The sequence below is a fragment of the Oryzias latipes genome, chromosome 12 (genome assembly GCF_053564925.1).
Source record: "Oryzias latipes strain Hd-rR chromosome 12, Olatipes_Hd-rR_3.1".
Classification (NCBI taxonomy): Eukaryota; Metazoa; Chordata; class Actinopteri; order Beloniformes; family Adrianichthyidae; genus Oryzias; species Oryzias latipes.
In genome coordinates, this window is record NC_136248.1 from 28,843,064 (window position 1) to 28,867,664 (window position 24,601).

Consider the following 24,601-nt stretch of genomic DNA (forward strand, 5'->3'; position numbering starts at 1 on the left):
AAACGCGACAGTCTACAAACCAGTTCTGCGTCTTGTCAAGCTTCTTTGCTGCGTCAAAGATACACACCATGTCGACGGGGCTGTCATACCTCATGCACAACAGGTCGAGAACACAATGTCCGCCTTGAAATGTGAACCACAAGAATTTCATCAGATAAAATAACTCAGCATGTCTTCTATGTGTGGAAATGTACAGAAGAGTTTCACAATATCCTCAGATCACTCTTTGTTTACATAGATTATTTACAGAAGTAAGGATGTCAAAGTGGATGTATGGTGGAAGTTTGGACAACCTTGCAATCTTTTGACTGGAAGTGTAAAAAACCTGACCAATGAAAACACTCATTACCTGCATGTTTGCACAAATGTACTCTTTGACTGCACCGCATGGATACAAGTTAATAATGTATTTGTCCATTTATGGGCTTTATCAAAGAGTTGAGTTTTGTGCACAACACACAAACACAAATTTAAAAAAATGTAACCGCACCAACCTTCTTACAAACCCACAAAAATGTCCCTCGGAGATGACCAAAATTAACCTTATTTTTCCTATCATAATGTATAACTAAACTTTGAACCAAGTTTCCTGACATGTTTACAAACAAAATTGAAAGACCCACTCCGACCATCTTTTAATCTATTTTCAAAGCGTTTTCTATGCTGTTTTTTTTAAATTATGTCTAAGGCGTTTTTGGCCAAAATCAAAAACCTATGTCGTTTAATAGGACATAGTTTCTGCAGAGCAGCAGTAGTTCATTAGAAGTTCCCCTCTGAGTTATGAAGGAACACCACCCCCCTTCCCTTTGCTATTGCTGTTTACATTCTCTCTCTATCCCAAAATTGGTGCAACAAAAATGCCAGGTAATATTAAGCCATACAGATTTCATCGGAGTGGATCTTTAAATGACTTAGTTAATAAAAGCAGATTCCTCAATATAATTAATTTAGCTTTTTTTTTTAACTTGTCCTGTCCAGCAACTGAGCATCATAAAGCCGCATAAAGCAACAAGTTGCTGAATGTTTTTAATCATTACAGTCAGGTTTAGAACTAGAACAAATCTTAAAGGGGCGGGGCCTGTCCACACACACTCAAATGTTACAAACATACCTGTTGGCTCCAATAATGTCCACATACAAGTAAACATGTACATAATACAAATAATGTTCACACATGCATACTCATGCATGCAGACCAACACACGTGAAACATTTCATTCAGTCACGCAAACTATTTGTGCTAAGGTGAGAAAGGAGGGAGAGTGCCCAGTCATCCCCACCCCAATCACAATCACATCAGCCACCCAGTCCAGGGCCAGCAGGACTGCCACAGGGGCCAGAGAGCAGGGAGGCATAGGGGGACAAAGACTGTAATCTCCACCACTACCAGAAGAGAATACGTTGTGTCCCCACAAGAAACCAAACTTCCCTTAATCCCAACTAAATGAAGGAGATATTGCTGAAAATGCCAGGATGTCCTCTTTAAATGACATCAAAAAGTTGTAGAATACTTCGGATCTGTGCTTTACGACATGTTGTGTTGCTGCATCATGCCACTTGTGTTCGATTAGAAATGCCTAGAGAGCCCCGAAGAGGAGGGCGCACGTGGCAGGAGCACGTGACGACGCTCCATTCGCGCTCAAACAGCTGCAAAGGGACAGTGGCTGACCGACGTTTTCCTCCACTCCTCAGGTATAAATCTTTCTCTAATAAAGTGCTCGTATGAAAAGTTTCATGTTGACCTTTAAAAGTTTGAAAAAGATTTTTTACAAAAAAAAAAAAAATTGTTTTAAGGACACCAGTCCTAGCTAATGCATTGGCTAGCAGTAAAAAAGGTTAGCCTAGCAAAGGTTTAACCTAGCAAAAGGTTAGCCTAGCACAGAAGTACAGGATAAACTAATGCATTTAATTTTTAAATAATCTGTGGTTTTTGTCACATAATGGCCAACGTTATTAATTTGATTTAATAATCTGGTTGTTTCTATTATCAATTTTGAATGTATTTAATTTGCCAACTGTTTCCAGGTTAAGGTGGTTTTTCAAAACGTTAAAACTTTATTTATTCCACCAGGTTTCTCTTTAAGGTCCTGAAATGTTTTAAAGGTTCAATGAATAAATGCATGCTTTAAATGTTTTTGTCAAAGTAGGCACTTAAATAAAACATTCTGATCTTCCTTTTGAGGATTTTTACAGTATGAGAATTTCCTTCCAGGCTGTTAATGTGGTGTTTATACATTGGCTTTTAAATAAATCAGACTGTTTATTTTCTGATTCTGAACAAAGTTTTATTTTGGAAAAACCACTGGATTCTCTCGATCGGTCTTCACCTTAAAACACCTTTCTGAAAGCGGCTAATTTGACCGGTTGCACTGATGGATGCTAACATAATACATTGTGGGTATATGTTCCTACATGCATATGTGTAAATAAGCATGCATATTTATGTGCCTTTTATTGCAGGTTCAGTTCCTCCTTTGCCTGCTCACATATCAAGGTGTCCTTACGCAAAATGCTGAACCTCATGTTGCTTCCACTGACCAGGTGAGTGCATTGAATGTCAGCTCTGCTGCATTAAAAATGCGTATTCATACGAATACTTGCGCGCATATTTGTGAATGTCTGAGCAGTTAAGGAACCAAGAGCACAGGTTATGAATGAGAGACGTGATGCTGTAGTATCGCGAGACCCAGCGAGACGAGTGTGGTGAGTCGACTCGGCGGCGCGTAAGCATTTGAACAAACATTTTCGATCTTGTTTTCATTTTTTCCGCCATATTAAAATATTTCCGGCAAATTAACATAACCTGTTAAGAGTATTAAGCTTCTGTCAGCCTGGAGGACCTGGAGAAATACATCGACGAGTGCTACAATACCTGCGTCATGGTGAAACCAAAAACCGCCACCACCACCCCCTCCTCCAAGCGTGGACGGCCTGAGGACTCTCCCGGGGCTGCGTCCTCTCCAGGCAGCGGCGTGAGCGATATCCTGGACTCGATTGATAAAAAGCTCTCCAGCTTTGATTGCCGCCTCAACTTGCTGGAGATCCTCCATAGAGAATTTCAAGGTCTGCGGGAGTCTCTGGAATTCAGCCAGCAGCAGGTGCGGGAGCTCGCAGAGGAGAACAAGGCCCTCAGAGAGACCGTCAAGACTCTGAGCAGCGACACCGCTCGTCTCTCCGAGGAGAACCGATCAATCAAGGAAACCCTCCTGGATCTTCAGTCAAGGAGCATGAGGGACAATCTAGTAATCTCCGGGGTTCCAGAGGAGGCAGGAGAAGTCCCCGAGGCCATGGTGAGGTCCTTTTTGGAAGACCATCTGAAGATCCCCAAGGAGGAAGTCCAGAAGATCTCCTTCCACAGGGTTCACCGGCTCGGAGGGAAAAGGCCGGACAATCAGCGTCCCCGTCCTATTGTTGCTAAATTTGAACATTATAAACAAAAGGAGCAGGTAAAAAGCAGAGGACGCGAGCTGAAAGGCACACATTACAGCGTGAATGATCAGTTTCCAGGCGAGATCCTCCGCCGGCGGAAAATCCTCTTCCCGCTGAGGAGGAAGCACCTGTCTGCTGGAGCACGCGCGGTGGTTGCCGTTGATAAACTTTTTGTGAATGGCAAGCTGTTCCGGGACCCAGAGGTAACACCCTGGCTGTGCTGAAGGCTTTCAGAGGTGCACTGACATCTGCGCCGCCCAGAAGAAACCCGCAAACTTATTTAATTGAATAGGAAATAATCGGATCATCAATAATCCACACCTCTCAGGAAAAGTGTTTTTTCTTTCTCTCACATTCATGTTTCTGTTGTTGTTTCGTTGTTTTTGTTTTTTGTTCTTTCTCTTTTCCTCTCTCTTTTCTCTTGTCCCCCCCCCTTCCCATGTCCTCATATGTGAATCAGGTAAAGTCAACGCAACCACGGTGAGTATTTATTTATGCACGGAACGGGCGCGCGCGCATACTAGCGCGCATAAGAGCATGCACACGCAATCCCGCACACACACGTTGACAAACTGCAAAAACCTCACTTAGGCTCACACAGGACGCACGCAACATGCAGCTCACAGCCAAGACATGTCCACCTCCTACGCACAGCGCTTGTCAGTGTAGCAGGTACGCACAGCGGGCACGCGCACACGGACGGGCACACGCACTATTTAGCCTTGCACTCTCCCGGTTAGAACAGCTATGAACAGTCTTAACATCGTTAGCTGGAATGTGCGTGGACTTGGCACTGGACCAAAGAGATTGAAAGTGTTAAATCACCTGAATGATCTTAAAGCAGATATAGCTCTGCTGCAGGAGACCCATTTATCTTTATCAGCTGGTAATCTCCTGTGCTGTTCCCAGTATCCAGTTATGTATTCTGCCAGTTTCAACTCCAAACAAAGAGGGGTTGCAGTTTTGATTAAGAAAAATGTTACATTTACTCATAAGGACACAGTAACTGACCCAGAAGGCAGATTTGTAATCATTAATATATCCATTCAGAATAAAGACTTTTGCATCGCCAGCATCTATGGTCCGAATGTTGACGACTCTTCCTTCTTTCACAGATTCTTCACCTCACTCTCAGCTCACTCTGACTCCACAATCATTATAGGAGGAGACGTCAACCTTGTTATGGACCCTGAACTTGACAGACTCAGCACAGCAGCAAACCAGCGTACATGGCAGTCTGCAAGTATTCTAAAGCAGTACATGAATGATCTGGGTCTCTGCGACGCTTGGCGCTCATGTCATCCAAGCACTAAGGGGTTCACCTTTTTCTCTCCAGTTCATCATTCACACTCTCGTTTAGATTATTTATTAGTCAGTAACTCCCTTTTGAAAGAAATTAAAAGTTCCAACATTCATCCAATTATTATCAGTGACCATGCACCAGTTTCTGTTACTATTTCAAGGGAAGTACCCACACCCTCAGGTTCAACCTGGAGATTTAATACGTCTCTGTTAAAAGACCAGGAATTTATTGAATTCTTTAAAAAAGAGTGGGCAACCTTCTTAGAATTCAACAATACTTCTGAAATATCACCAAGTATTCTTTGGGAAACAGCAAAAGCAGTCATGAGAGGGAAAATCATCTCTTATTCAACGCATAAAAAACGCAAAGAGAAAGCAGATTTATTAGAATTAGAAAATAAAATCAAAACCCTGGAGACTGCTTATGCTGCTTCTGCACAGGAACACATACTGGGCGACCTGAAAAATTTAAAGCTGCAGTTTAATGACATCATCAATAAACAAACACAATTCCAGATACAAAGGCTTCGACTGGAAAGATATGAAAACTCGAATAAATCTGGCAAATTTCTAGCTAATCAGCTTAAAATTAATAAAGAAAAATCAACAATCGCTTCTATTATGGACAAAACAGGGAATGTCACCCATGACCCGGTAAAAATTAATAATGCGTTTAAAGACTTTTATCAAAACTTATACACTCCACAGATCAATCCATCAGAACAAAGCATCAACTCATTTCTTAACAATATAAACCTGCCCAAGTTAAACGAAGATCAAATCACAAATTTAGACTCTCCGCTCTCGTTGTCTGAGCTTCATGAAGCTCTGTTACTTATGCCTAACAGCAAAGCACCAGGACCCGACGGCTTTCCAGCAGAGTTTTATAAGGAATTCTGGGAACAACTGGCACCAACGTTTTATAAAACGGTAAAATTTATCAATGAAAGCCAATCTCTACCACCTAACATGAACTCTGCCAACATTATCCTTCTTCTAAAACCAGACAAAGACCCCACGAGTCCTTCAAGCTATCGCCCCATTTCTTTAATTAATGCAGATGTAAAAATTATCTGCAAAGCACTAGCACAGAGAATAGAAAAAGTCACTCCTCACATAATTCACCTTGATCAAACTGGATTCATCAAAGGCAGACACTCGGATGACAATGTCCGCAGACTCGTTAACATAATAGACTTTGCCACCATCAAAAACCAGGAAATGACTATACTATCACTGGATGCTGAAAAAGCCTTTGATAGAGTAAATTGGAAGTTCCTCATTGCTGCCCTCCATAAGTTTGGGTTTGGAGAATCATTCATCAATTGGATCAAAATATTATATCACAACCCCAATGCATCAGTTAGAACTAATAAACAGACTTCCAACAGGTTTTTTCTTGGAAGAGGAACTAGACAGGGTTGCCCACTCTCCCCCTCTCTTTTTGCAATATTTATCGAGCCTCTAGCTGCAGCAATAAGACAGAATGAGAGTATCAAAGGAATTAAAACCAAACACAGCCATCATAAAATTAGTCTCTATGCAGATGACATATTACTGTTTTTAAGTAATATACATTCTGTAAATGAAACGGCAACAATCATTAATGAATTCTCTTCTATATCAGACTATTCCATTAATTGGAATAAATCTGTTTTATTACCACTGAACAGTAATGCGGAGCAAGGACCCACAATACCAGTTAAATCAGGCAATATAAAATATCTAGGTATTTATTTTCCCCCCAAAATATCAGAACTGGTGCAGCTAAACTACACCCCATTACTGAAAAACATACAGGACGATCTAACACGCTGGACCAACCTGCCTCTGTCCCTTATGGGCAAGGTAGCCACGGTAAAAATGAAAATCTTACCCAAAGTTAATTATCTATTCTCAATGATTCCCACACAACCGCCATTAAAATGGTTCAAAACATTAGACTCATCCATATCAAGCTTTCTATGGAACAATAAACCTGCAAGAATTAGTCTAAAAACTTTAAAATCTGCAAAAAGCTGTGGAGGATTAGAATTACCTAATTTCCACAATTACTTTCTTGCAAATAGACTACAATACATCTTAAAATGGTTAAAAAATAATCCAGAAACCAACTCATGGTTAGACTTGGAACAGGCGTTATGTGGAAAGATCAACCTGTCAGATCTTCCATTTATCAGCCAAATAGTTAAAAGACAGGATTGTTTCAAAAGTACCAATATAAATGCCACCTTAACAGCCTGGTGGGAATTTCTCAAAATATCAAAATCATCAATTCAACCGTGCAAAATGACACCCATCTGGAACAACCCAGACATCCTCATAAACAAAAAGATTATCCACTTCCCAGCTTGGCAAGCAGGGGGCATAAAACAACTAGAGCACATAATTATTGATAGAAGATTCATAACTCCCCAGGAACTTCAAGACAAACATGGAATATATAACTTCTTGGAATATCAGCAACTTAAATCAATTATTACTAAAAAGTTTAAATACAGAGACAACGATTTAAAGCTACCAGATGTAGTTACCACTCTGATCAATTTCACAATGAATAAAACTCTCTCCAAAATATACAAACTTTTATGTAATTTAGATAATAATATTTCACTTCCGACAACAAAATGGGATGCGGATTTGAGCATCAGCACAGATGAAAGCTTTTGGTCAGAACTTTGTCTAAACACCTTTAAACTGACAAAAAGTCCAAATCTGCAGCTAATCCATTTCAAAACTCTTCACAGAATTTACTACACTGGACAGAGGATGTTCAAGATGGGTCTCAGTAACTCAGACATTTGTCAGCACTGTGACAGTAATCTACCCGACAATTACATGCATGCACTGTGGTTCTGCACGCCTGTCCAGGCTCTCTGGCAGCAGGTATGTGCCGATCTATCAGTCTGGCTTAAGGTTTCAATCACAGCTTCACCGTCACTTTGTGTGCTTGGTGACATGAGTGCCATCGATGTAGAAGGAGGATTAGGCTCTATCATTTTCATAACTCTTTGCATTGCTAAAAAAACTATTTTAATAAATTGGAAAAGCAAGAAAAATATAAATATAAGTCAACACAGAAATCTGCTGCTTGATCATATCAGCTTGGAAAAAATGTCAGCCCAAGGTTCAAGTAACTTTGAAAGAGCTCAGTCTCTCTGGTCTCCCATAGCTAACTCCGTGACTTAGGGGGTGGGGGGGGCCTGGTCGTCGCCGCTCCTTGCCCTTCTGCCGTGGGCTGGGGTGGGGGTCGGGGCCTCCGGTGCCTGGCGGGGGGTGGTGGGGGCTCCGTTGGTCGGGGGGTCGGGTCCGGCGCCTGGGTTGGGCGGGCTGGGGCGCTGCGTGGTCCTCTGGGCTTGGGTGTGGGGGTGCGTGGTGGGGGGGTGGGGTGGTGGTCTGGCTTGGCTTGGGGGGGTGGTCCCTTTGCCTGTGCTGGGGGGGGTTGGCGGGGGGCGCTGCTCGGGGGGGGGCCCAGCGGCGCTGGATGGGCTTCCCACCTACACCTGGGGCTGGGATCGGCCCTTCCCTGGCTCTGGGGCGGGACGGGACAGCCCTCTTGGGGCCCCCGGTCGCTCTGGGTGTCATCCGCTTTGGCTGCGGGGTCTGGGGGGTGGTGGGGTGGGGGGTCTTGTCGGCCCTGCCTTGTGGGGGGGCATTCTGGGGGAGGGGGGGGGGGCACTATTGGTACGGGGCAGGGGGGGTTGACGGGTCGGGGTCTCCGCTGAGGCCATCGGCGGTTTCCCCGGCCGGTCGGCTGCCTCGGTCCCGTCGAGGCCTGACCAGAGCTCTTCCAGGGCCGGCGTTTGGGGGTGGGGGCCTGGGCTTGCTCCTGGGGGGGGCCGACGCTTTCTGGCTCCTCTCTCTCTGTGTGGGGGGGGGTGGTGCTGGGCCTGGGGTGTCGGCGCCTCCGGGGGTGGGGCCCCTGGGCTGGGTGGGCCTGGCCCCCTTGCTGGGGGGGGGGGGGGGGGGGGCAGCTGTCTGACCACCGGGGGACAGTCTACCAGCTGTCCCCAACTTACCCCCTTCCTCATATAACCTCATAATAGGGTGAGGGGGTGGGGGGCTTAGCCTGCGATGAGCCTTGGGGGGGGGGGGTTTACTAGGCAGTGGCCCCCCTCCCATGGTTGCCGTATGGAGTGGGCCCCCCCTCTTTCGGTTTTATTTGCACCTTAGACATGTAGGGCCCTTGGTAGGGGGGGTGCTTGGACATCACTGCCAGCAAGCAGCGGATGTCCTCCTGGCACCCTACCCGCCAATTTTAACCACACCTTAGACATTTAGGGTCCCTTGGTGGGGAGGGTGAGGGGACGTCACTGTGAGTAATCAGGAGATGTCCCCTTAGTGCCCTACCCGCCAATTTTAACTGCACCCCCCTTAGCACACACACCCCTCCCCCCTCAATATATACATTCCAACATAAACACACACACATGCACACACACACCCTCTCAAACACACATACACGCACACACATTTTGCAAGGAAGGTGGGACCTAGGACCATCTGTCCCCTGCCTCTTCCCTGGTGGGGGGTACGGGCCCCTTTGCAACGGCGGCCGTGTCCCCGGGGTGCCGGCTTCCTGGGCCCGGCGGTGCTCTCTCCGCGCGGCGGGGGGGTTCACATTACATCTGAGCCGGGAGTGTTCGTGTCCCTGGGGGGTGGGTTCTGGTCCTTGCTCCTGGGCGCTGGGCCCCGCCATATTTCCAACTGTGGCCGAGCCTGGTCGGGCCATATTTACAACACCCCTTGTGGGCCCTCTTTTTTTCCCCGGGGTTCCCCCCCTCTTGGGCGGGGGCGGCGGGCCCCTGCCCCGCTCCTCCCTGGACCAGCCGCGGGCCGGGCGGATGGCTGCCTGGAGCGCGGAGCGGGTCTCCCTTGGGGGGTCCTGGCTCGTACCTGGGGTTGGGGCGGGGGGATGCCCGGAACTCCTGGGTGGTGGTGGGGTGCTCGTCTGGGGCTGTGGGCGTCCGTCTCCGGTGGGGCCCTGCGTTGGGTTCTCCCGGCGCGGCGGGGGGGCTGCTCTCCTGGTTGGGCTGGGGCGGCGCTCTCTCTCCCTCCGTGCTTCCCTGCTCTCTGGCTCTGGGGGCCTTGCGGCGGTCCTGCTGGCCCTGGCCTGGGTGGCGGGCTTGGTCGCCCGGGCGGCGGTTGTTCCCTGCCGGTTCCCGTGTGGCGTTGGGGGGATTCCGGCTGCCGCTGCTGCTGCGGTGGGGGTCTTGGGGTGGGGATGGCTGGGCACTCTCCCTCCTTCTTTCCACGTTCCACCATCCATTTTAGAAGAACATAAACACTCACCTGAGCACAGGTGTTAGCTCACCTTTGCACTTACAGTTTGCATGACTGAATGACTGAAATATTTCACACTAGTTGGTTTTAAGGCATAAGTATGCGTGTGAACACTATCTGTTTTGTATATATGTCGACAGGTGGACATTTTTTGCAGCTAGCAGGTGTGTTTATAACATTTGAGTGTGTGTGTGGACAGGCTCCGCCCTTATTGTACTACATTTGAACGTTACCATAATGATTAACAACCAGTAAACTTGTTGCTTTATGCTGCTTCATGGTCTTATCCCCCTTCCCCTCCTATTATCACCCCCTACCCCCCCTCTCTCTATCGTCCCTCTCTCTTCTTCCCCTCTTTCCTTTTCCGTCCGGTCCAACACCAAAGATTTTCAGACATGATTGAAATTAATAAAGTTTGGCCTCAATTACAAAAGGGGTTTATCCAGACATACCTTTGGTTTGTCTGAAGATTAATAACCCCTCTTGTTAAAGTAAAATCTGTCCAACACAAGAGGCCCTCAGCTCTCATCTGTCTGCCCAGCTGTTGGACAGGACAAGTTTAAAAAAAAAAAAAAAAAAAAAAAAAAAAAAAAAAAGAGCACAGGTTATCTTTGAAAAAATATTCCACCTCCAGAAAAATGTCAGGATTTAAAAAGAAAAGTTCAAATGAAGCTAACTTTACTGAATCATAATCAGGAACCAAGAGAAACATCAAATCAGTTAATAACCTTGTTTCAATGACACACCTGGGAATATTTATGGTGGGTGCTAAGCCCATTAAAGAGCCGTTCCCTTCATGGTGCACTTACTGTTCCCTCCTCCTTGAGCAGAACTTGTTGTTTGGGGCCACCTGAGGTGTTTTCAGGGTACCTAATGTTTCTGGATGTTGTGCGTTTGTTAGGTGACACGCCTTTGAGACATCACAAGGTGGTGGGGATCAGCCTTTGTAACTATTTTAAACTGCTTTTTTCAGTTCAGTATTAGTAACTTGTGGTTAAGGGCAATTTTTGGTGCCTGGCTTTTTTGGTGCACCAGCACGAGAGTTTGGTGCACCTAATTTTTGACCACATTGCATTTAACTCAGGTGTTTTACATGGTTACTTTCCCTTTTAATTGCTGTTAATATCAGCATTGAAGACTTTGAAATTGTTAACTGACAAACTGGAAAACAGAAAGTCTTTCATTTGAAACATAATAATGATAAATTACATAAGAAACTTGGTGTTTAAAGACCCCTTTGTGCTTTTGGTGGTGTTTACATGTTCTTGTAGCATTTTGTCGTGATAGAAGACATATATATATATATATATATATATATATATATATATATTAAAGAAATGAAGATTAAAACTTGATTTCTGAGTATTTATTTATACAAATCGGAGCAAATCAAAATGCACCGTTGCTTGAAATAAAAAGAGCTGGTGGTAAATATAATAAAATAAATTTCCAATACTGATCGGGAGACATATGATATTGATCGTGTCGTTAACCACGTGATTGGACATGATTTCCGACCACGTGATTGGATTGTAACATCCTTTGTACAGTCGTTCCCTAGTCGTTGGGGATGGGGGCTGCGGTTAACCGTGACACCACGCCCCCTGCTGGTTCATCACCGCGGTGATAAAAAATCCCTCACCGTCACAGCTCTAGGGCCACCGTAGTGAACTCTTTACTACCAATAATGTCACAGCAACACTTAAATAACACAGGCTTTTTTGACATTCCGTAAATCTTCAATCGCTGACACGATCACCATGAATTCACTGATTCTGACTTGGAGAAAAGCGGCTTTGCACCGACATGCAAGACATTGCTAATGTAGAGCGCTGCGGTGCAAAGCCCCTTTCCTCTGTGGCAATATCTGCTGATAAACGTTGATTACGTTTACACTTCACAACTATGCCATGCTACATATCAGCACAAGGCTGCTTTTCTCTGCTTCTAAATCCCCTGAAATGACGTTGTGTAAATTGTTAAAAAGTTACGGTAGATGAAAGAATGTAAACAGTGGAGCTAAAGCTTCGATGTAAAAAGGTTTTAACAGACTTTTGTTATTCAGGGTCAAAGATGTGATGTTTCTGTTATTTTCAGAAGGGCTCATGCACTGGTGCGACCGCCGATTTTTTTTTTTTAGGCGCACCATTGAAAATAAAATAAAAAACAGAATCTAGAGTCCTGATTCTGTTTGTGGAGGTTTTTTTTTTATCTGCTTACACTTTAAAGGTCTTGCAACTTTAAACAATTACATTTTAGGCTGTAAATCTGCTCAAAACTTGATTTACTTAGCATGTTTTGAGTAAAACATAAATCGAGTGAGGCCTGTTGGGAGGAGGGCGCGGTTGAAGACCCAGGATACGCTGAAGAGAATGTGTTTTTGTATGGATGGAGGTTTGCACAGACTATGATTATGTGTGTATGTGTGGATATTTAAGTGTGTAGTTTGTTTTTTTTCACAAGTGCAGCCCTTCTGTAAGCAGATATTTATGACTCTATCGTTTAATCCTTATGCAACTTTGATTTTATTTTTGGATGTTTTCTGTCTTTATGTCAACTGGTTTTTAGTTCTTCTGGCTCTCTATTCTTCTATTCCTTTCGCCCTTTAGGCTTTTAAAGCCCAAGTTTTTCTCCCTTATCTCGCCACATCTGCCTCAGTCTCTCAATCTTACACCAAACAGTTGATGAATAATTCATCTAATCAAACAAAACTGTATAAATAAAGTACTTTTCACCTATAGGCACCACAAAGTGCTTCACATGATACTAAAAACAATGTAACCCTTGTGCTATCCTAGGCACTTTGACATTGGGAGTGGGGTCATCTTGACCCACTAGACAGTGCTCTGAACCGTTTTTCTTCAATGATTTGTGAACCTCACTGGTGTCCATGGATTACATGAAATCTTTCCACCTTTATCCACCTTTGTCATGGTATAGGAATAACATGTCAATGGAAGGGTGGGGTCATATATTCAGACATACCTCTGGTTTGTCTGAAGATTCATAATGCCTGTTGTTAAAGTAAAATATGTCCAACACAAGAGGCCTTCAGCTCTCATCTGTCTGCCCAGCTGTTGGACAGGACAGGTAGAAAAAAATAAAAACGCTTAATTCAGTCTCCATACAAATATCAATTCAGTCGTTATTTTTTTCGTGACAAAGTCGCCTCAGAGTTGGTATGAGTCAACATTTCTATGGCAACCATTCTCGCCAGTCAGGAGTGAGCTTGATCTGAGTTTACATTCCTCCCTCTGACAGCGAGAATCCGTCAATCAAATGTTCAGAACGTTAGATGTGTGACCACATACCTTTATTGAGGCATCCAATAGGCCAGTTTATAACTTGATTAACTTCTAATAAATGAAAAAGTATCATGAAAAAAAGCTGAAGGTTTTCTTGACCGTACATTGAAAAAAAAAGGTCACATTGAAAGAGTTCAGATAGTGAAGATAGTAACAGAAATCTGAAATTCTGACAAAAACTCAACTTTTAACTGTAACACATTTTAAAAACTGCTCTCAAAGTAAACAAACAAATGCAAACAGCTGCAGAAACACAGGGATTGGAGCCTCAAGCTTTCTTAGATCCAGACTTGAGGAGACTCTAAAGAAGCTTGACTTGTTTAAATTCTTTGTTCTCTGTTGCTGTTTGGCAAGGAATGTGTGCTTGAGGCCTGCAGGAGGGGTCGCAGAGTTCATTTCATTTCGCCATAAATAAATAAACAAATAACAAAACATGGAGGCTCCACACTAATTCTGCAGAACCTACTTCGTGCAGAAGCAGCATGCAGCCATGCACAGCCTTCATGGGCTCTCTCTGCGACTTTGCTGCAGCGGCATGAAGCAACACCAGTTGTGCAAGAATGAAAGGTCACACGGTGTCGTGAGGAAACCACACCTCCTGCAGTCCGTCGCGGCAAGTGAGCCAGATCGCATCAATGAGTTCAGAGGAGCTTATCCTCACCGTTTCAGAAAAGTGAAGTTCTGCCGTTGCAATTCTGCAAAATACAGACCTTTGAAGCAGCTTCATCTGCCAAAGCATATCCTGTGAATGCATTTTTGTTTGTTTGTTTGTTTGTATGCAAGTAAATAAAGTTAGACGACAAAAATCGGAACATTTTAAACATTTAATATGCATACGCTGCCATAAAAGCTTTAGGAGTTTCTTTGTCTGGCAGTTCTTTAGAACTGTCCCTCCTCTGGGTCAGTTTCACTGTAATGCAGTCACACCAGTTAGAGCTCAAGAGGAGGAGGTTTAGAGATAAGGAAGTAGGTTCAGACAGATTATCTGTAAAGCCCTGGTGGAGGGAGCAGAGGCTGCCGCATTGCCCTGCTCTCTGTTAAATATTAACACTTATATCTGAAGCATTGATGAGCAGCTCTTAGAAAGAGGGAAGTAATTAGAGACCAGAGTCCATCAATCGACCCCCTCAGGAAAGATGAATAAGCTTGTCTTGATCAGCGACGTACATTTTCACACGGGCTGCAGCTTTATTCCCATTCAGATAAATTAACGTAAACCGGCTTGAACTCCCCAGAGCTTCGCCTTGACATTTCATTCACATGGCATGTGACAAAAGGACAAAAGGAGCTCCACTGTCAGATTTTCAGATAAAACCTCATCACAAGCACCTCATCCAATGAAAATCAACAAAAACCTGGAACCTGCTCTGCTGTCCCGACTGCCACATTCTGCGTTTTACCAGTAAAGATTACTCAGACCCAGGGTTTCCCAGAACCAGACAGCGTTAACCTTTACGCAAAGACCTCAGCTTCAGCTGAGGTCAATTACAGCCACCATCATCAGAGCGCTCCTCGTCACATCTGTCCTCGGGAAACATGAGTCACACAAAGGACCGAGGGGGTGCTGGTCATGGCTAAACGACCACATCTGCTCAATCAAAGTAAAGGATTTTGAAAACTGACGCACGTGGAGAAGTTTTGGCTTATTTAAACTAAATCCTACAGATTTTCATGTACTTGTGTTGATTCAGATATTCAAAACACTTTGAACTCAAATTGTTGTTAAAAACAATTTGTATTGCAAGAAAAAGTAAAAAAAAATTGCTGAACAATCAGATACTTAAGTAAAAGTAGGCGGTGCCTACTGGCCACCATGTCTGACGTTTGAAATGTCCGACAGATTCTCCCACATCTGCTTTCAAGCGGTAGAGGTTTAGACTGCCAACAACCTGACTTCTAATAGGTGAGAATAGTTGCTATAGAAATGGTGACCCAGACCAATGAATGATATAGGCTGGAGTCGCTATGCTAGCTTATTGCGTACACAGAGTTGGACGCCATATTGGATAGGGCCAGACGGCGTCGCTCTTTACGTACATTGGACGGTGGTAGCAGGCTAGCGTAGCGTCTCTAGCCTATATAACTCATTGACCAACTTGGACCACTCACTGCTTTTCTGGTTTCTGATTTCTAGTTTCAACATAGTGGCGTCCACAATGGCGACTGACTTGACTTGCGGTAATTTGGTTGGAGCCTGAAGTACGTTTTTTTGTCATTTCACACATTTGGTTCCCCAAAACTCTCATAGAAAAAAAGCAGGTCAGGTGTTAAAAAAAATAAAATCCCATCCGCTGAGGTTTTATGAGGACGTTTAAACACAGAGCTTCCAGACCGAGCAGAATGCAAATTTAAAGAGCTGCTTCCGGCTTGTGTTTAACTCTAATGGCCCAGGCGAGGAACTAAACTGCTAATGTGCAATTCTTGTCTCTCCATTATTAACGAGGCAGGGCCCACGCAGCCGGCGTGACATCAGCTCTGATAAGAAGAAATATGCAGATGGAAGTCACAGTTCTGAGAGCAGAGAGAATTATTCATCCCACAAGTACACAGGAAAAAAAGTGTCTACTGCCTTTAAAAAACAAGTGAACAAGTTTTTTTTTCTTAAAGTTATCGAAGTCCCACCATAGTAATGACCTCTGCTCGTTACTGTCAGGGATTTTCTGCGATTCACTGCGGCAGAAGTTAGGCCATGGTGAAAAAATGTGAAAAAGCCCGGATGACCTGTTAGGTAAAACACGCCAAGCGCTGCAATCATGTAGAGAAGCCTGCTGGAACAGTCATTGTTCAGTGTCAATAATGTGCGTTCACCTGCCAACAGCTGCCCATAAAACTTGAGCCGAGGTCTGACGGATGCCACGAGGTATTAACCATTTCTCCCGGGGCCAACTTTCAGGTGTTCACAATCTAAGATTTCAGGTCTCTAGATTTGGGTTGGAACCCCTTTTCTTTTCGCTTTCAGCTGTTCTGCTGCAGATTTGCTGCTTTGCATGAGATTTGCCGTCTTGCTGCATGACCCAGTTCCAGCCGGGCTTAAGCCACCAGGCAGATGGCCTCGCGTTCGACTCTACCGGGTGCAGAGTTCACAGTCAACTCTGTGACTGTTGCTGCAGAACAAGCCCAAACCACGACTTCTCCACCGTCATGTTTAGCTGTTGACAGAGAAGCCCAACAGGCGTGTGGAGGTGTGGTGGACAGTTTGACTGCTTGTCTTTGTCCAGGTTTTTGATGGTTTAGTCAGAAGCAACTACAGGTCTGATAATGGAAAATAACTATCAGGTGCTTTACTTGTAATTTCACATTTTTTCTCATGACTGATGAATTCTGATCATCAGCTTTGATGTCGCCTACAAACTGGAAGAAATTTGTTAAAAAAACAACAGTTTTATTTCTGCCATTACAAACTTTTCAAGACAGGAAAGCGTAATAGATTTCCTGGTAACCATTCAAAGTCCAACTTTAAGACATTTTTTTGAGATATGACACTTTATTTGCAATCAGCGGAAGAACAAATGTTAGATCAAGAGCGTCCTCCACATTGTCTGCCTCACCCCACGTCTTTTCAGTGCAGCTTTGTGTCAGATCCAAACACTAAATAAACAGTAGACAGACGTGATATAGATTAACACTCATTGCAGTCAGGAGAAATAGAAATAAAAATTTCCAGAATGGATAAAAACATTTGAATAAAGCATTACATTGCTAACATACAGTAAGTTAGCTATAGGCACACTCTCAACCCAGTTTGCTAGGTTTTGCGTCGTCTGCCCCACCTCGCTGTTTACGCTGTTACTGAAATTATTCTAAATGCAGAGATTTTTAATGTAAGAATTATTGAAATTTTTACAATGATAGCACAGGTTAGTGGACAAATATGCATTTTATCAGAAGTAAATGAAGATGAAGATGAAGATGATGACAGTTGAGGCCCTGCCTTCCTTGACTGCGTGTCTTGATAGTTCTGTTCTATTGCAAATTAGCAGCTAACGTAGAAATTCGCAGAGAAAACTGTGTTCTTTGTGTTAAACTATCCCATGTGTGGAGCATCTTTCTCATTAAAGACTGGCAGCATTTGACATGAGTCAACAGCAGGAGATGTTTCTCCAAGATCCTAACAGGTAACTGTAACATACGGTATATGTTTTTCTATAACACAGTCACTCTGGGCAGTACTGATCAGTTTCTGCTAACATTTTGCTCACTCTGTTCAATACTTCCTACATTTCCACAGCCAGAATGTGAAAAAGGGTTCTCATTTATCCAGGTGACGTCTTGAAGTTGAGTCATGGCTAAAAGGCATAAAATCTTTCTTGAAAAGTTTCACAGATCTGTGGTTTCCATCTGGGTATAACTTGCCTTCAAGTGAAATGTTTCGAGAAAGACGATTTTATATCCCATGAATCAACTCAAAACAACATCAGGACTTTAAAAAGAAAAATGTTATGCTTCTGTTAAGGTTGACTTCATCGTCTAAGCCTCATGCTTGTTGGGTTTTTTGGATAAATGTGCACAGGTCTGTGGCTTCTTGTAGTTAGTAGTAACATCCTGTTGTAGCCTAAGTGAATCCATTTTAATCTCCTCTTAGTATTTTTAAAAGTATTTTAAATGCATCATTTGATCTATTTAGGCTCAATGAGGCCTAAATGTTTATTTTGAGGCTAAAGGAGTGAAGATGAGCCTTTATGACCATTTTAAAATATCCAAGGAATAAAAACAGTAACATTAACCCTTGTGCTATCTTAGATGACCCCACCTTTCAATGATTTGTGATCTTCACTGGTGTCCGTGGATTACATGAAATCTTTCCACCTTTATCCACCTTTGTCATGGTAGGGAGAACACGTCAATGTAAGGGTGGGGTCATAGGATAGCACATGGGTTACGAACAGATTATCTGACTTTTTCTGTGTACAGGCACATCTAAATGCATTTAAACAGACTTTGAATCGTTGGTCATGATGTTATCTTTGCTTATTTTATTAAAAGCAACTCAGAAGAAATGCAGAAGTCGTAACACATTGAGATTAAGTCAATGCTGGCCCTTACTGCCTTGAGACACTTAAGGCAGCAACGAAATTTCTGACGGTCGCGGGCCAAGGTGTACATGGTTCCCCAGGTGTGTCCAAATTCTTTCAGCTCTGCTTCTACTGTTTGGCGCCAGGTCATCGAGTCCATGGGCACCTATTATAGGTGGTTACATAGATATGGGGAATAAAGAGTACACCTATAGTAACTACATTTGATTAGCCTCTTTTAAGCAGCATGCAGGAATTTCACTCTCAAGCCTCATTGTGAATCAAAATCAGAGTTTCTCTCTGTGTAAAGCCTTATATTTAATTTTCAATGTATATCTTCTTTCTATCTGAAAACTATATATTGGGTTCAGGTAAATGTGGCTTTTTGATTTTGAATCTTCACATTTCTTTCATTCCAAATGTAGATTTAGATTATCGTTAATTTTGAATTTTTTTTCTGCTGTCACATTTATTATAGACTAAAGTCCCAAAAAATGATATGAAATATATGGATGCTATAAACCTGAATGTAAAGTATGAAAAAATACCTAAAATAGATGTACATGTAATCACAATGCAAAATGATCAGTTAAACAGATAAAAAGAGGATTTCAAAAATTCCAAGAATAAAGAATCTTACATTCACTATAGATTATTAACAGAAAAAATTTGCTGTTATTTAAGGACAAAAATAGCAGCGATCTTTAAAAAGACGTTAAAACAAAGGAACAAAAATTTACTTAAAGTACTCTGTTGTAAAATCTGCTCATTGATTTACTGTTAGCCAAATCCCATAAAATATTATTACTGTTGTGCTTCTATGAGATCAACTTTGACCACTTTCTTTAAAATAACTTTAATACCTGATAGTATTTTGATACATTATGAAATCCATAATTTCTGCAGAAGCAAAGACTTTTAAAGGCGAGTTATACCCAGATAGAACCACAGATGTGGAAACAAATATTTATCCTAAATATTAATTGTCTTGAATTTGAGGAGAAAATAGATTAAAAACGTAATTTAGAAAAAGGTGAAATCTTTGTAAAAACCATCTGTAAAATATAATTAACTGTAGACTGTTAGAGGACCAATATAATCTGATGGGGATGAACAAAAGAGATTGTAGCTGATTTCTAAAGGCTGATAAAAGACTATGGTCTACTGTATTTACTGATACTGACTTTATCGTGAAATCAGTCTGCAGCCTCCGTCATTGCTGGAAGACTCGCTCCACCCATCTCCCCCTGGAAAAACCCAAAGAAAGGTTGGAAATTTGAAACTCTCAGCTGACAGCGGAGGAGAAAACAGATTTGCTTTCAGCGATGAGGAGAAGTGTTTGAGTACCTTCGTCTGTGCACAAAGATACCCGGCTCATGAGCCGCTGAGGCTCAGATTTTCAACCTCTTCTCGTCACTCCCCCCAAAAAAGTGTTTGTTAAAAGACAAAAGAATGCAATTTATACGGCTCACAAAGCAGCGTGCGTGACACACAAGGCCAGGCTGCTGGCTATCACAGACACACATCAGCGATTACATGCAGCAGTGGAAAGTTTTACCTTCCTCCGGACTAAAACATTTGAACAAACGTGCAAATCAAAGTGATTTATGCAGAGATCTGGGGTTACATAAAGGTAAATCTCTTTAACTTCTGCAAACCCGACCTTTTCTTTGGTGCTGCAAGATTAAAATCACAGATATTCATGTTTCCCAGAAGATGAGTTCTAACGGCGGCAGTTACCCTCCTCCAGTTTCCATCAATGTAATGTTTCTGTGAAATGGAAATCAACTTTATGGTGCCAGTAGTAACAAAGATGTAGGATTCAGTAACATTATTGGTTTTGCTAATCAACTGAAATCTTCTGTAGATGCAATAAAGAAAAAGGCTCAAATCATTTCTCGCATCCAGACAATGTTTTACTTTTTTTTCCCGTTAATGTGACACATTCTCCTGCTTCAAGAATATTTATAGATTTTTTTAAAACTTTGAATTGACCCTTAAAAGTTAAAACAAGTGTGTGTGGATTTTCTTTTCGTTTCAATACTCAGATTAGTGTAAATCCAGCTAAAATCCTAAAATGAGCTTGAAAGGATGTTGGATGATAAAATCTGACGCTCATAATGATTTTCTGTCACCCTCAGGTGCTCAGAAATCGGGTGTTTTAGTGGCTCCAGATTTTGCGTTCCTCATCCGAATCTCAGTTGGAACCTGAACCTGGCAGGTAAGAAGCAGGAGGGAAGTACCTGTTGTGAGTGTTCTTCCATTCTGACACTCCTGTTTATACCTTGTTCTGTTTAATTAGGCTTTAGTCAAAAACTACCAAACAGTAGCCAATTACCAGAATCAGAGGTGGTGGAACAGCATCAATTGCTCAACAAGGCATACAAAACTGAAAACATTACATTAACTGATCATCCTTCATTTGACCATCATTCCTTCCTGTTCAGCAACTCACCTATACTAGCAGTGTCTGTTTACAGACCACAAAGTCCTCCCTCCGGTTTTTTCACAAGATTTTTCTGAGTTTTTATGTTATTCTTCTTAGGCACAATAGGATTTTAATAACTGGAGATTTTAAAATTCATGTTGATAACATGAATGATCCTTTTGCCTCTGAGTTTTTGAATATTTTAACCCTTGTGCTAACTTAGATGACCCCACCCTTGCATTGATGTGTTTTTCCAACCATGACAAAGGTGGATAAAGGTGGAAAGATTTCATGTAATCCATGGACACCAGTGAAAATCAGAAATCTTTGAAGAAAAAAGGTTCAGAGCACTGTCTAGTGGGTCTAGATGACCCAACTCCCAATGTTAAAGTGCCTAGGATAGCACAAGGGTTACATAGTATGGATTTTACCCAGCATGTGGCACAGCCGACTCACAACAGAGGACACACCCTGGACTTGGTCATCACCTACGGCCTGTCTGCTGGTGTGTCCTCTGTTGTTGACTTGGCTGTTTCTGACCATTATTGTGTGTTTTTTAATATGACTGGTTTTATTAGGCAAGAGGACTCAATGAGAACTGTGACGAAGCGATATAGAACTCCTGAAGTGGCAGAACATTTTATTGACATTTTAAAACAAACACCTGCTCAGATTTTACCTTTGTCTTGTGATTCTCTGACTGATGATTTTAATGACAGACTTAAGTTTGCCATTGATTCTGCAGCTCCGCCGAAAACAAAAATCCTGAAACAGAATCCAAAGACGCCTTGAAGAAACGGTGCTATTTTAAAATTGAAGAGAATTTGTAGGAGAGCAGAGAGGAAATTTAGGAAAACTAATTTAACTAATTAAACTTTTTAAGGATCAGCTAAAAATTTACAACCATGCTGTCAAACAGGCAAGGAGACTTTATTTTTCAAATCTCATTACAGACAATAAACACAACCTATCATGCCTCACTCACAAACTGCATGTAAGGACTTTGCTGACCACTTCAGGAGTAAAGTCAATGCGATTAGATCTAACCTTCAACCGGTACATAACAGTAATCCTAGCAGGTCAGTGGCATTGTCTTTACCCAAGGAAACACTGGAGAGTTTTGTCCTGGTTGATGCAGAGGTGCTTGGTTGAGTTTTTTTCCAAGCAAACAGTACAACCTTCCTTTTAGATCCCATTCCCACTTCTCTTTTTAAAACATTTTATGGATTTTTTGAGTCAGAGCTTTTAAACATAGTAAACTGCTCTCTTCAGACGGGGGTCTTTCCCTATGCCTTTAAAACGGCGGTAACTTGGATCCAAATATTATGGACAATTACAGACCAACTTACCATTTTTAGGCAAAATTATTGAAATTCTTGTTTTTATTCAATTACATGATTTTTTTAAATGAACATAATGTTCTTGAAAAATGTCAATCTGGTTTTAGAACAGATAACAGTACTGAGTCGGCCGCTTTTAAAAATGTTAAATGATCTCAAACATAATTATGACTCGCAGAAATTTTCTGTTCTGGTACTGCTGGATCTTAGTGCCGCCTTAGATACGGCAGATTCTATTGGACAGACTTAGGAGTCGGGTTGGCCTCTCAGGAACTGCTCTTAACTGGTTTCAGTGGATGGATACTGATACTGATGGATACTCGGTCCTCAGGAGTCCAGTTGTGGGGTTCCCCAGGGTTCAATTTTGGGTCCAATACTTTTTTATTTATATACGTTGCCTCTTGGGGATGTCATCAGGAGACATGGCATTGACTTTCACAGCTTTGCTGATGATACACAGCTTTACATCACCGTGTCTCCTGATGACCTTGAACCTGTTAACTCTTTTCACCCTTGTGCTATCTTAGATGACCCCACCCTTACATTGACATGTTCTCCCTACCATGACAAAGGTGGATAAAGGTGGAAAGATTCCATGTAATCCATGGACACCAGTGAGGATCATAAATCATTGAAGAAAAATGGTTCAGAGCACTGTCTAGTGGGTCTAGATGACCCAACTCCCAATGTTAAAGTGCCCAGGAAAGCACAAGGGTTACACTGTATTTTAGATATAAAGTCATGGATGGCAGAAAACTTCTTACAGCTCAACCAGGACAAAACTGAAGTTTTAATCATTGGTCCTGAAGACAAGAGAGAGATGGTTTTACCCAAACTTAGGAATTTTAAACCCTCTCAGTGTGTGAGAAACCTCAGCGTTCTTTTTGACTCTGAGCGGAGTTTTATTCCTCACATCAGAAATGTTGTGAAAACAGGATTTTATCATATTAAAAACATTGCCAGAGTCCGCCCGTTCCTCTCTCTTGCCAGCATAGGGGTGCTGATGCATGCTTTTATTTTTAGTCGTTTAGATTATTGTAATGCCCGGCTCTCTGGTTTACCAAAAAAGTCGATCTCAAATCTACAACTATTGCAGAACTCGGCGACACGAGTTCTGACAAGGCCAGGGGATGGGAACACATTACACCGGTTTTAAAATCGCTGCATTGGCTCCCTGTGCGTTTCAGGATTGATTTTAAAATTCTTTTAATGGTTTATAAATGTTTTAATGGTATCTTATTTAAATTATATTATTTTAAAATAAGAGCCCTCGCGGACCCTGAGGTCTTCTGGCACTGGCCTCCTAGTTGTTCCTAAGGTGAGGACCAAAACACAAGTTGATGCCTCATTCCTCCATTACGGTCCTCACCTGTGGAACAGCCTCCCAGAGAACCTCAGAGACTGTGGCGGTTTTTAAGAAGAGGCTGAAGACCCACCTTTTTAGTAGGGCTTTTACTTGACTTTAGTAATTGCTTATGTTTTTTATTATTTATCTATTTATTAATTAATCTTTTTTTAGGACTATTATTATTATTATCTTTATGTTTTTAATATTCTACTATTTTTATTGACATCAAATTATGATATTTAAGGTTATGTTTTATTCATTTTACGTATTTTATTTTTTAATTACTGATATTGTTATATCTTATTTTATTTTTTATTGTTATTTTAATATAATTTTTATTCTGATGATTTTTACTCCAGTTTTTTCCTCTTGGGGATCCATTGTTCTGGGGCACTACCGGCTCTGCCTGTAGGGGGTGCTGTTACTGTGGTGCCCATTCTCATTGGGCTGGCTGGGGTCCCGCTCTATGGTCTAATAGCCATGGAGTGGGCCCTAGGCTACTCTGTGTTGGGTGGGAACTGTGGTAATGACCCCCCTGGTCGGGCTGGGCCTTGGAATAAATGGATCCCCATGATATTGTTTCCTCCCAGAAGTACCAAGCCAGACCTTCTTTTAACTGCAGTTCTTTGTTTGTTCAGGGTTCTACTGGGGGAACTGGGTGGGTGGAGGGAGGAATCTGGTGAGGGAGGGGTCCCATCTGTGTGTGATTTTCCTGTGTTTTTAATAATTTTCATTTTTATAATTATTTTATCTGCTTTTATGTTAAGCGCTTTGTATTTTTAACTGAAATGAAAGGCGCTATATAAATAAATAAAGTTTAGTTTAGTAAACAAAGGGAAGGCTTCATTTAGGCCAACGTGGAGGCGAATTTCTGATTAAATACTGCCGCTCTGCAGAAACTATGTTCTAGAAAACTGTTGTTTTTTTAAATTTTGGGCTAAAAAGGGCATAATCATTATTAAAGAGCACTGGGAGCTCAATAATTTTTTTTGACATGCCAAATAAATAAACCTAATAAATATCACTTTTTATGAATCCACTGTGTTCAGAAAATGAAAACTTGGATTAGTTATTTAAAAAACATTGCATACATTGTGTACAGATGAACAAATCATTCCAACACAATGCATTGTGGTCTATATTTGTCAATCTGG

At 42.2% G+C, this 24,601-nt stretch overlaps 1 protein-coding gene across 2 annotated transcripts in view; it reads left to right on the top strand.

Moving 5' to 3' along the window:
- The first annotated feature begins 1,336 nt into the window (after positions 1-1,336).
- Positions 1,337-24,601, top strand: part of LOC144996475 (uncharacterized) — a 68,286-nt gene continuing 45,021 nt past the window's right edge. The window contains exons 1-3 of one of the 2 annotated variants that reach the window (XM_078956029.1): positions 1,337-1,692; positions 2,461-2,541; positions 20,473-20,552. In XM_078956029.1, coding sequence (XP_078812155.1) covers positions 1,487-1,692; positions 2,461-2,541; positions 20,473-20,552 — 367 coding nt within the window. In that variant the 5' untranslated portion in view covers positions 1,337-1,486. The remainder of the gene's footprint in view (positions 1,693-2,460; positions 2,542-20,472; positions 20,553-24,601) is intronic. The other variant, XR_013659419.1, reaches the window with a different exon arrangement.